Source organism: Theobroma cacao, chromosome 8 (genome assembly GCF_000208745.1).
Source record: "Theobroma cacao cultivar B97-61/B2 chromosome 8, Criollo_cocoa_genome_V2, whole genome shotgun sequence".
NCBI classification, from domain to species: domain Eukaryota; kingdom Viridiplantae; phylum Streptophyta; class Magnoliopsida; order Malvales; family Malvaceae; genus Theobroma; species Theobroma cacao.
In genome coordinates this window covers 3,157,469-3,170,347 of record NC_030857.1, presented here as the reverse complement: position 1 = coordinate 3,170,347, position 12,879 = coordinate 3,157,469, and the positions used below count along the sequence as shown (strand labels likewise).

The 12,879-nt window shown below is 35.7% G+C and overlaps 1 protein-coding gene across 1 annotated transcript; it reads right to left on the bottom strand.

The window, feature by feature from the left end:
* On the bottom strand, window positions 1,369–11,567 carry LOC18591789. The gene is made up of 23 exons (XM_007018126.2): window positions 11,286–11,567; window positions 11,081–11,160; window positions 10,368–10,988; window positions 9,365–9,600; window positions 9,168–9,242; window positions 8,922–9,056; window positions 8,245–8,363; window positions 7,854–8,165; window positions 7,400–7,487; window positions 7,205–7,310; window positions 6,999–7,112; window positions 6,605–6,768; window positions 6,366–6,486; window positions 6,054–6,278; window positions 5,776–5,966; window positions 5,192–5,359; window positions 5,009–5,114; window positions 4,580–4,717; window positions 4,148–4,309; window positions 3,872–4,072; window positions 3,239–3,433; window positions 3,074–3,145; window positions 1,369–1,837 (listed from the first exon to the last, which is right to left on the bottom strand). The coding sequence occupies exons 2-23, from the start codon at window positions 11,126–11,128 to the stop codon at window positions 1,685–1,687; spliced, it is 3,750 nt and encodes a 1,249-aa protein (XP_007018188.2). The 5' UTR covers window positions 11,129–11,160; window positions 11,286–11,567; the 3' UTR covers window positions 1,369–1,684.

Genomic DNA, 12,879 nt, shown 5'->3' with positions numbered 1-12,879 from the left:
GTATAAAATATTTTATAATAAAATTTAGTACTTTTTGTTGTTTGGATAAACTGTGAAATTTTTTTTTTGTTATTTGGATTATTTTATTAAAAATATTTTTCATCATGATGAAATTATTTAGATGGTAAAATAATAAATAGGAATTGATTATAAAATAATATTGTTATTTAATTTTTATTAATTTGAGATTAAAATTAAAAATGAAAATGAAAATGGATAAAATTAATAATGATATTTCTTAAAATATTGAACTACATATTTGTAATGAAAATAAATTTTAATTTTCAAACAAATTTTCATCTTTATCAGTTTTTTATCATAATTATAAAAATATAAATATTCTATCCAAAACGTATACTTATAAATATGTATTCATTAAATGATGATCATTGAAATATTTTTTATTATAATTATTAATAAAATATTAATTTATTATAAATGTGTATTCATCAAATAATGACTATTGAAATATTTTTTACTATAATTATTAATAAGATTTATTTCATTTATCGATAAACAATTTAATTGTATTGAATGGTTTCATTAAAAAAAATTGTAAGTGTAATTATGTTGTATAATTTAAATATTAATTTTTTAAATTAATTTTTTTTAAATTAAATATTTTTATTTTTATTTTTTAATATTTTAAATTAAATATTAGTATTTATTAAACTTATACTCATAATTTAATATAAAAGTATTTTTTGTTGTTTTCTAGAAATGTCTTACACCCTTAAAATATGTAAGACATTTTTCGTGATTAACTTATTGACTTGTAAAATGTTTTATATGTAAAATTAATTTTTTATCTTCCAAACAAATATAAATCTTACAAAAAAACTTTCGAAAAACATTTTACTACAAAACAAACGGATTCGTTATTTATATTTTGTTTAACATATAGGCATTGAGGAATTCTGTTTATATTGTTGCCTAACTTAGTGGGAGAAGGGAGTTTTTCCCTTGAGGGTAAGCTGTTGGATGTTTTTCTAAAACAGAGGATCCTTTTCTTCCACGGATTCTTTTACGATTCTCAAATTGCAGGGTTTCCCTTGTTTTGCTCAACCGTCAAAAGAATCTTTTGTTCATTAGACCAAGCATGTAAATCAACACGTCGACTGCTCAATAATAATAATAATAATACACTAGGGAATGTTTTTCCGTCTGTTTTTAAAATTCTGGAAAGCTTATCAATTATCCCTTTTCCTTGTGTTTCTTTTATTTTGGGAGGGGTGGCGGGGGCGTGGGGTGGGGTAGGTATAGACAAGGAAACTCCATGTAATGTTGAGCAAGAGAGAAAGGCAGCGGGACAGGGAAAGAAAAGAAATAGAAACATACATGGGTGTATATATAGAGAGAGTAAAAATATGAGGGCAAAGAATTTCAATTTTCTCAGTATTCTTTATACTTATAAATATCTGTATTTATGAGAGCAGACCTATAAATTTAGAGCAGTCGAGTCACTTGCTCCCTTTCAAAACTGTAAGACCTAGCTAGTAGGTAGTTTCCCGGAAGTGTGTCCTACATATACAGATGACCAAATTCAGTCATCTCCTTTTCCAGAAGGCCACTGAGATCATCTCATCTCATGGCAACTTTTTCTTCCAAGGTCTTCTTCAACCTCCTCCAAGGCTTTAGTTGTGATGTGCTTCCAGCTCAATCATATCTACCCATATAACTGTGCCTAGTAGTAGAATGAGTTGTCCTTGTGATTATGAGCATCCTTACAAAGCATCGATTGCACCTCCATGATAGACCTTGGTGGCTCAAGGTCTTTTTCTGGGAGTGCATTGCCAACGAGCTGCTGCATCTGTGATGCAAAAGTGTCATCCAGAATCTGCAAAATTAACAAGAGGGTACATGTCAAAAATAGTAAACGATGTCACTTTTAATGAAGTACAACATTGAAGAAGCCTTGAGAATGAGACAGGTCAGACCAAGAAATGAAATCACCAAAGCCAAACCTACCAAAATTTTCACATCTCCAAGAATCTAAGTCAACTAGTTAAGATTTGAATACCTTACAGGTTCCTAAAATGACATGTACAAATGAAAAGCTTGCATTGGCATTCTGAAGAGAATGATTCCTCGACTTAGCCTTTAGGATTTCCATTCAGATATTCAAAGATTTCGACCCATCCATATTTTCTTAATAATTTGATTGGGTATACTACATGTTTGGCACTAAAATACTCTTAGCATCACCAATTCAATTCAATGTTTTGAAGCTGACGCTAAGGTTTATGTGAGATATGGAGTTTCCTGCTGAGCTACCATCAATAATGGCATATACAAATTCCTAAATTCTGTTAGATAAATAAAACAATGGCAATAACTATGCTCCTATAGGGGTTTTTTGCTTTATATTTAAGCTCATGTATATCAGGCAATGAACCACCGCACTCTCGTATCTAATCTGCTTCACTTCCCCAGCTGAAACAAAAGCCTTCCCCCCTCTCTGTCTGGTCTTTTTCAGATTTATTGTTAATTAGAAAAAATGTAGTTGCATGACATGTGAAAGTATCTCTGCATGAAACCTAAATAACACTGAAAAATACCATTCTGGTCCAACCACTCCTAAGAACTATACATTCCCAGGATCTTAAGAACTATAATAGGTTCCCCAGAGTCTTTAGAGAGAGATTGGAATGGGTACAAGAGATGTCTACTAAACTCTGAATTGATCACTCCCTACCTAAAGAACACTCATGTACTAATTGATTGCAGTGACCTCAAACAACTATTCAAAAGCCGAACTTTTTCTTGTTGATAATGATAAAGGATCTGAAAACTTAAGATGCATTAGTAACAAGTAAGAGCAAAAACTCGCAACAAGTTTTGCCTTTCAACTTTCACATATCCTGAATCTCTAGGTAAATATGCTGTCAAACATCCAGATTACTGAAAACTCCAAGTCACATGCTTTTTTTCAGGGCCAACTTCATATTGACAAGTGCATCAATGCAAGAACCAGATCATCAAGTATCAATTGGCAACTGCAAAGCTCAGTAAGTGTTGTATTTGTGACCTAAATATCAACAAGGAATCATAAGATTGTTATGATTTTACTTACAGATACAGCAATTCTGGAACCTTTATACCACGATCTATTTTCTTTCCTGTTTTCCAAGAAGCTGAGAACATCCTGCAATGAGGGAAAAAAATCATGTAAGATGTGCATAATTAACTTGGATTGCAAAATTCAAGCCATTTACAGCATCATTCACCTATAACTTACCTGTCCCATCCGATCCCAGTACCATCGGCAAATTGCAATGAAAACGTGAGTCTCAAAAACAGTATGAAGGTGATTTATTGTATTTGTCAGCTGTTCTTTTAATGGCTGCATTCTGCCTCGTATATCAGACTCTCCCACTGTTTCTTTAGAATCTTGGAGAATCTTCTTCAATTTTGTTGAGTTCTGTAATTTGGTCTGTAGAACAATGATAGACCTGAGTGTTCAGGAACACTGATTGCTACTTTGCAAAATAAATGCAGCCGTTGATGGCACTGATGCATCAAGCAGCAGAATAAACAAGCTAAACCAGATAGACAGCACACAAATGAATATCTATCAAAGTTAATTCCAGTTATAGTCTAAGATTTTTTGTGTTCAAGCACCTTTGTACAGCACTTCTTTCAGATATACTCTACATTATTTCATATTTATTATCCAATAAAAGATTTCTTTTCTTTTTTATTTTAATTTTCTATATTGCAGATTGAGAGAAGAAAACTAAAACTAGAAATCACTCACAATATATCCCAGTTAGTGATAGCAATCAAATTATAACCTATATTTTACTTTCCTCTGTAAATATCATACAAGACAATTAAAAGGCCACTATGTCCTTTTGAAAATGAGACTCACATTCTCAGCAAGTTTTTCAACAACAGCCTGCAGGTACCCTCTGAACTTGGTTCTCAACATCACTGTGACCTCACTAAGACGCTCCCCTGGGGCGGTGTTTCCACCATCAGGGATGCAAGAACCCCATGACTTGAACTGGGTCTCTATCTTGGGACGTAGAATATCAAGCATCCTCTTCATAGAATTCAACAGAATGCCCAGCTGAAAGCAACAATCATATTCTTAAGCCAAAAGAGTAAGCAAATCCAAAGGTTAACTAGAAAATCAATGGCTCACCTCATCAGGAACAGTGTAGGAGCATACAGATCGTTTAGCAAGTTTCTGCATGTACTTCAGGCCAAATTTCTTAGGTGCCAAATTTTCCTTCAAAGGAGATACTACATCTGCATACTGCTTATCCAGAGCTTCCACTATTGCCTTCTCAACATCAGCAATAGCCTAGTGTAGAACATAACCCAAATAAGTTTATTACTTATTTTTTCAAAAAAAAAAATGCTTGTTAAACAACCCATGATGAAGATAATTGATTGAAAGATCACTGCTGCAGAAGACAATTAGCTAGAAGCTAGACATCTCTCCACATTTCCTTTTTTCTAAAACAAGTTAAATTCTGGAAGACCAGCATGGTAACATTTGTTGCATGTAAATGCAAAATGAGGTGGAGTATAAGACCAAAACCAGAAAATGAATTTGGAGGAGATAACATACATTTTCCAGCACAAAAATATATTCAGGCCATCGGCAGATGATGACTTCGTAGTCACTCAAGGTCTCCCTCAGTCGGTCATACATTTCATCAACAAACGGAGTAGTAGAATGTTGTGTTCTAACCCCTGACCATTTTACCTGCAAGTATATAAGTTTCAGACAACTTTACATGAAAAATTTCCTGTGAAGACCAGTTGGATGAAATCTGGGAGATGCCATGTGGATTTCAGTTTAAATCATTTAAAAATAAAATAAAGAGAAGTCATCACATGCTTAGACATATGGTGACAAAGATACACTCTTCCTGATTCAAATCAATAAGGCCCCACTATATTCATAAAGTTACAAGCAAGAAATTTGGGTTAAACAGTAAGAATCTGCCATCTCAAATTAACAACCTGTAATAATATTGTTTCTTAAAGAATGTACCTTATCTAATTTACATGACTCGAGTAGAGATTGCCGCTTATCTTGAATCCATATCATGATGTACAAGTTGAACAATTCCTTTGCATCCACTCCACCTTTCACATGACTGGAATGGAATATAAATGATTTGAAACAGTTGAAAAGAAAACTTAATACAAAAATGGTTGTTACAAAAAGTATTACCTTATGTTCCAGCTGGCAAGATCCCGTTGGAAATCTGCTGTGGCAATAACAAGTTCTGCCACAGGTGGTGAAGGGCAAGATGGTGGGCATGCAAGAAGGAATGCATGTAATCTACCACAAAGCTCTGTGCTGTATATAGATGCTGACAGATTTGGAAGGTCTATAAAACTGCAAAAGAGGGAAGACACTTTAATATTGCATAAGGACGTCAGATAGCCATACCCCACAGGAAGCAACAGTACAGATGTGTAGCTGTTTAACATGATGGCATGACCGGGTATGATGTGCCCAAAATTGAATGAGTTATATCAACAATTCATGCTCAAAATGGTAAACAAAAGCATATTGTTTAAGCATATAAAAAATTAACACTCTTGCGACCATACTGTCATATGCAGCTCAGTTCAAAGATTTGTGGAGTATCCCAACAATAGTTAGTAATCTATGCCGTTAATATGCTTCGCTCAAAATCAAATATGGATCTCAACTAGAGCTAATATTTTGGCCACTCCATCACATGAAAGAAATTTACTTTCTGGAGCTAGTTTAAAACAAATCAAACAACACCCTAAAGAAAAACATACCTGGGAAGTATATGTCGGTTGTGAATCTCAATATCAGTGAATATCTCATTTTTAATGCTCATGCAAAGGCATGTCATCTTCTGGTAGGCGGTAGACATAGCAACAGGGTCCATAAAATTGGGTTCATTGTTGGTGGTAACAAATTCATCAGTCTCAGCCAAGTGCCTTCTTGATCTCTTCCTTGCAGCAGCCTGTGTAGATACTACTATTTAGAAAGTGGAGGCAAGGCATGTAGAAACAAAGTAGGTAACTGCATTAAAGAAATTAATTTCCTAAACCTGGAAATAGTGGCACAGATTTGTCTGGGCTTCTGGAGATAATATGTCATGTAGAAGAGTATACAGTTTGACAGCAGGTTCAAGTGCAGGTGCTGCAAGCCCTGTTGCAGGCTTGAACACATCCATAATGCCCGAGAATGCTGATTCATCAAGTGATTTGTAGTTCTCAAAAACTAGAGAAAGAATTTGCTCAATCTGATCTTTGGTTTCTCCCAAAATTCGATTCTGGTGAAGCCGCCAACATTAAGTTGTGTTATAAAAGGAAGGAGCAACATAATATACATTATGAACAAAAGGTAAAAAGCATGGTACCTCTTGATGACTCAATGTGCTCTTACTGTGGCCCTTCATAACAACAGGCATTAACAATTCACGCACCAATGTGAGGCAGTCAGCAGTAGGTGTAGCCACATCCATTACATAGGAAAGATACCTGTCAAAAATGTATATTAAAGCAACCAAAAGACATTGACCAAAGTAGTATCCGTTCTGAAATATGCATATGCAATTCAACACTCAACAGAAAAGGCAAATAAAATAAATCCAATTACCGTAGCTTGGTGTAGACATCAGAAACTCCATAATATGAGGCAAACTCAGTTAATAGCCATTTCCATGAACCGTACAACTGTAAATTCCTTTGTTGGAAACGCTGAACCTTCATTGCAACTTCTAAGACAAGGTCATATGCAACTGTTTCTGCAACAGAACCACACTAGGAGAAGAAAGAAGAATCAAATAAATATCATTAAACTATTTTAGAATAATCCAATTTTTTATCATATACAACAATCAAACTTCATGCAATAATACTAAGTTGAAACACAAAATAAATGGACTGAACTCTCTTTCTTTAAAAATATGAACTACAACTTACTATAGTAATTAATTAAGAAAAAAAACTACAGACATAAAAAATTTTTAAGCTAATCAAGACTTGTTCACCTTGAGCTGACTATTATCATCTGAACTCGTTGAGTAGTTTATATAGAGCTGCAGCTTGCCCACAGGTTCATGTTCTGGCTCACGATAAATGGACCACCAGCGCAGCTTGTCAGTCTGCATCCAACTTTCATATGAGCATTCCATTCCAGCAAATCAACTAAAATTGCAAATCAAGTAGAATAAATATCAATATTTTGAAGCGATACCGAGTCTTCAGCAATACTAGCCACTTGTGCAAGGACACGGCCAAAATGCTTCCCCTTGGAGTCCTGAACTTCAACAATAAGATCATCTCCCAAACTATCCGGGAAGCTGCAAGAGTTGTTAGTACCTATCTTGTTAGTAACCATCTTAAAGAAATTTAGAGATGAAAGCAGGAGAATTAGGGAACAGTTACATACAAGACATGTGTTTCACCAGATCCAGGTTGCATCCTTACGCCATCTTCTTCAGTATAACTCTTCAGTCTTAGCGTGCAACAGTATGTTTCTAATGACATATGCAGACAGAAGGGAAGGAATAAAGAAAATAAAAGAAAAAACAATAAGTCGACTGATTTATAGATAAAAAAAGAAAAAATAAATGAAAGGAACAACTAAGAAATCGGGATGCCCTTAAAGCAGTCCTTAATTCGCATGCAAAACCATATCTTTCATAAAGCATTATGCACGGCTGAATGTAAGCAATAGGGTGTTCCATGATTGGGTATATGATGTGGGCATCTATTGTTTTTAGCATAGCCAGGAAGAGTCCATCTAAGTCTAAGCCGACAGCTAAGATGAATAAATCCAGTTAAACAGGATCCTTCTTTGTGTAAACCTCTAACAAGATAGCAAGGGGTTTGGAAAGACATACCTTGCACAATTTCATATGATGATGAACTATTGCGTAAACTTGTCGCACCAATTTTCAGCAGTCCAGATACTTGTTTTATATATTGAGTTCCAGCATGCACATATGCCAAACTTTGGCGTGAGAAAGAACCATTTGCAGGCAAACGAGGTGCAACACGAATCTTTCTAAGAGCTTGCCACCTTGAAGAGATTGTTGATTGAAAATTGGACAAGCGATACCGTATAGCCTCCAGCTTAATCACCGGTGCCCTAAGACTAAGCGATGACATACTACAGCCAGCTGGCGGATCCAATGTTGTTTTAACTTTGCGCACTGCCAGCAAAGAAAACTTTAAAATAGCCACGACAAAGCAACTCAAAAATGAAATGTCAAATCTGGATAGAAAACTTACCTTGCACCTTCATCTTGCCAATAATTTTCTGGGGCTTTGGGGCAGCTGCCTCACTGGTAAGCTCTGAAGAGCGCTTTTCCATTAGTTCCTCTTCTGATTGCAACAAGACTTGTTGCAAACTATGGTCCACAAGCAAATTTTGATTTCAGTAAGACCAAAAGTTAGTGGGAAATAAAAACAATAAATAAATAAATAACAGAACATAAAGCATATTGATTTACAAATCATAAACAATTCCAAAAACCTCCATGATTTTTTAAGGAACCAAATGAAAGATTAAGATTCTTTAAATCATTTCCTTCTGAGAATATGGATGGCATTTTCATCAATTTAAGAGGCTGCCGGTAAATGTAGTCATCTAGATCTTTTATTTTATTGGACCTCCTAGGCATTTGAAAACTTTTATTGGACTAATGGATTTAACACAATGGTCATCCAAATAATTGCTGTTATAAGACCTAAGCATAGCATAAGCATGCATCGATTTTCACACTAAAAGCAAAAGGGTCACACACAACACACATACAGGAACTTCAAAAACAATAAACAAGAAATGAGATGAGAAAATGAAGAGGCAACTTTAGAACAAGACAAACAATTTATTTAAAATATACTGTGAGAGAATGTATCAGTCAAGGTTACCTTTCTAGAAGAACAAAGCAAGAGATTAAACTCACCCAAATGTATCTCGTAACAGAGCACATTCATTTTCCAGAAACATTGGAGCTTCCATGCAACCCCTAGCCCAAGCATGAAGGCAAAGTCGAACACATGCATCATAGGCAATTACAGCATGCCAAGGTCCAAGAGCACTGATTTTGATATGATAAACAACTTAGAGTTAGTGAACAGAGTAAACTGCAGGAGCAAAGGTCTATTATCGTCAAGGGGAATATCTAGGAGTTCATATTGGTCAGAGATACCTTGCATGAAATGTTGGGACACGAGCTGGATGAACACCTGAAGATGCAGTGGCAGTTTCTGCACCGGCACCACTTCTGGGAACAAAGAGAATAAATAATATTAATGTTCACTAGGTTGTATATGCAGTACTCGGATATATTAATGTGCTTTCAGATTAAGTGTATTAAATAAGTATTACCAAAACAGTAGCACAGACCTTACAAACTCATCAGATTTCCGGTTGCTCATATTTTGCTCTGGCTTAACTCCAGAGATGGATTTGAATTTTTTTGGATCAAGTGAATCTGCTGCACGAGGGGTGCTATGTATTTCAGACGCTGCTATGTGCTCAGCATCTTGTTTAACTTCCTGCACTGAACCTGAGAATGGTGGTGCACTTGGAATATCATCATCAGAGAACTTTTCATGTTGTAGCTTTCTAGAGTTCAAATCCTGCGAAGAAACCATCATAGCAATAGCAGTATAAATAACTCATATTAACTATAAGAGAGCAGATAATCTAGTAAATCTAGAGAACACAGAGGAGAGATTAAAAGTCAAAACTGCCATATATATATATATATATATATATATATATATATATATATATATTATTAGTTGTTTTNTATATTATTAGGTGTTTTCAATGTTCAAAATGATACCAAAACTGAGGACTAGATGTTCTGATCACTTCATTGTCTGAATGTACATATATTTTGAAACGAAGAAGTTCATAATCCCCCTTTACCTTATAAAACCACCCATAATTATGAAGGATTGCCCTAACGGCATTCATCAAAACAAAGGTTCTATAAGTACATGCTCCTTAAGACAACAAAAGTCACAAGACTAGCTAATGAAAAAGTATTAAATGCCTGAAGTCAGCATAGCTACTAAGAGTCGGCCTATATAATCCACCAAAGAATTAGCTCGAGTTCTCCTCTGTTGCACTAAACATTAGCAAACTCCCAAACCAGTGTAAAGTTAAGATACTTAAATCTCTATGTATTTTTCTACAATGTATATATTTCCATCAAGTTATTTTTGTAAACCTTGAGTAATGTAAAACTTAGCCTCCAATCATCTCCAGCAATAATGAATATGCTACAATATCTATCAGGTATCATAAAATGAGACAAATGTTTTCAAGATCCAATTGAAGAATCTATGCCCAGAAAAACAAAAAAAACAATTCAAACCAAATATTTATATAAACAAACCTTTCCAGCTGCACTTTCCACATTAACCCGAGAAGGCACACTTGAGGCATATCCTTCTGAAACATAAGTCCTACTCCGAGGAATTCGACCATTGATACTCCCCACTTGTGTAGTCGAAAACTCAGAGCTACCTGCTGAATCGGAAGACTCATCCTCCTCAGTAAAACCATCCCTCCCAACAGGATATCTCCCATTCCCTCTCCCTAACCTGTCCCCCAAATTCCCTCCTATCCCTCCCATTAGCGTCTCCCTCGACGAGCTAACATCTGAATATGTGTAATCACTGGCAGTGGCGTATCGCGGCCGCCTTTGGACTGGATTTCCATATCTAAGAGCAGTTCCATTAGGAATTCTTTCATCTTGAGGAGAAGAATCAAGAGAATACCTCCCTCCATAAACAGTATCGTCCTCCGAGTCAGTGGTGACGTCATTTTCAGAAGCAGAGGCACTGTCGTCGCCACCGGTTAAAGTAGTGGAAGTCACCGGAATCGCCGTCACCGGCAAGTGGCCACTTCTGAATTTCGCTGGCGGTGGCAAGCCAATATTCCGGCCACCGTTACTGATGTTGGTAATTGGATCCATTCGAGGCCTTAAGCTAGAATTGGAATATGGAAGTTCCTTCTGGTGAAAATGAAAAACAACTAATGAGAATTTCTAATTAAAGAAAACATAAATTCAAAAAAAAAGGTAAATAAAAATTAAAAAAAAAAAACCTCTCGAACCCATTTGAGGGCATTGTTGTCAAGTCCTTCAGTGAACATGATTTCTAAGGGTTCTTCGGTCAGTCTCTAACCTACGCCAACATTGTCAAAATCTCTTGTAAGAGTAAATCAGCAACTAAAAATAGTAATAAATTAATAAAAAAGATGAAGAAAACTGATGACAGGCAATGCGCGAAGTGAAACGACAGAGACTTACATAAGAAACGGTGTTCAGAGTTTCACAGCTGACAGAGCTTGAACTTAAAAAAGGAAAACAGCGATACAGAAAGAGAAAGTCCAGTGAAGAGATCAGCTTAGAATTTAGTATTTCCTAACGGTTATCCTGATTTAAGAAACCTTAAAAAAAAAAATGCTTTGCTTCACTCAATAGCTTTCTTCAGCTCTGAATCAGAACTCACAGCTTCTCTGCAAAAAACTTTCACTGAGTTTCTATTCTTTCCAGATTTTCTTACGTCGGTTCACTTTCACGTTGAGATTTCCTTTAAAACGACATCGTTTAGCATTTAAATGGAAATCTTCTGAATCTAAAAAATTGTAAAAGGTGCGAATAAAAAGCGCACGTAGCGAGGTGGGGGGTGAGAAAAAAAAGTAACGGGTGAGTTGACGTGGCAAAGAGGAACTCCGTTATTTTATGGACTTTTAATTAAAATTACTGTCAACAGTCGAACGTTGTAAGTGGGGACGCTTTTTTTTTTTGGGTACTCTAAAATTTCCCGCTATATGTAGTTCACATGGTTAGGTGGGTCCCAACGAACCACACACGCTTTTTCTCTTTACTCTATTTCATGTTCCGTATGGGGCTTAACCTCGCCGGCTATTTTGTTTGTTTGTTTGTTTTAGCGCCTTCATTTTTTCCAATTAAAAAATTTGGATGCAACAAAAGGGCACAAGACAGAAGTCACATGATGATCAACTCTGGCCGTGGAGTATAGTCATAGGTATGGGGGATCAACGGCAGGTATTTGTTTTTTGACATTTTGTGATTTTTAATTTGAATTTTTTTCCATTGCCTATGTGCTATTATCCTATGGCCCCATTATTCCATGTTGACGGGCATAAGAGAAGAACTGAGTACATGCTTTAATTTGAAAATTTTTGAACATGGCCGTTGCATGAGATAAGCTTGTGTTTTTATTTTATCGACCCTTTGGGGAATATTATTTTTGTGATCTTGGTTTGAAATAAGGGGCCCAGGCATGCGAGAATGATTGGTCGATGACATATGATAATAGAGTAGTCAATGCAATTAATTGCGTTATAAATGGGAAGAAGCGATGTTTAAGAATGTAAGATGGTAGGGGTTAGTTTTTGGGGGAGGTGGGAACCGTCTCTCTTGATATGGGACCTAACCTAAGGTACTCAACTACCAGTTGTCTTCAAGAGAAGGGATAATTGACGTCCTGAAAAGAATTCAAACATGGAAAATGATGTTCCATTTGCTGAGCGACCAAGGAAAAACAAAACAAGGAGTTGCATTCTTGGAAATACAATGCAGCCTGCCTTTGCATGCAAAATTTGTACTCATATAGTCTCATCAGATGGGTGAGAAAAATGGTCCTCTCTATTAGCTGAGGCTGACAGAAGAACAAAACACGCTAACAAGCAAGAGTAGTAGGTAGGTAAGGTGGACACTCACCATGCTGATGGAGGCATGTCAAGCCATAGGAAAACCAATCTGAAATTTGAAGCTATATTATTCCACAACGTTCGAACAAATCGTAATGGGAAGATAAGGCTCGAAATTGGTACTGTCTTGTAAAAATGTGTGATCGAATAGTGAATTTATAATT

Bases quoted from the DNA above. Each gene is read 5' to 3' on its own strand.
- LOC18591789 (XM_007018126.2), bottom strand. From the start codon at position 11,128: ATGTTCACTGAAGGACTTGACAACAATGCCCTCAAATGGGTTCGAGAG. The intron at 8,364-8,921 runs GTGAGTTTAATC...TGTGGACCATAG, and splicing joins CTGTTACGAGATACATTTGG to TTTGCAACAAGTCTTGTTGC. The intron at 7,113-7,204 runs GTATCGCTTCAA...AGTTGGATGCAG, and splicing joins CTAGTATTGCTGAAGACTCG to ACTGACAAGCTGCGCTGGTG.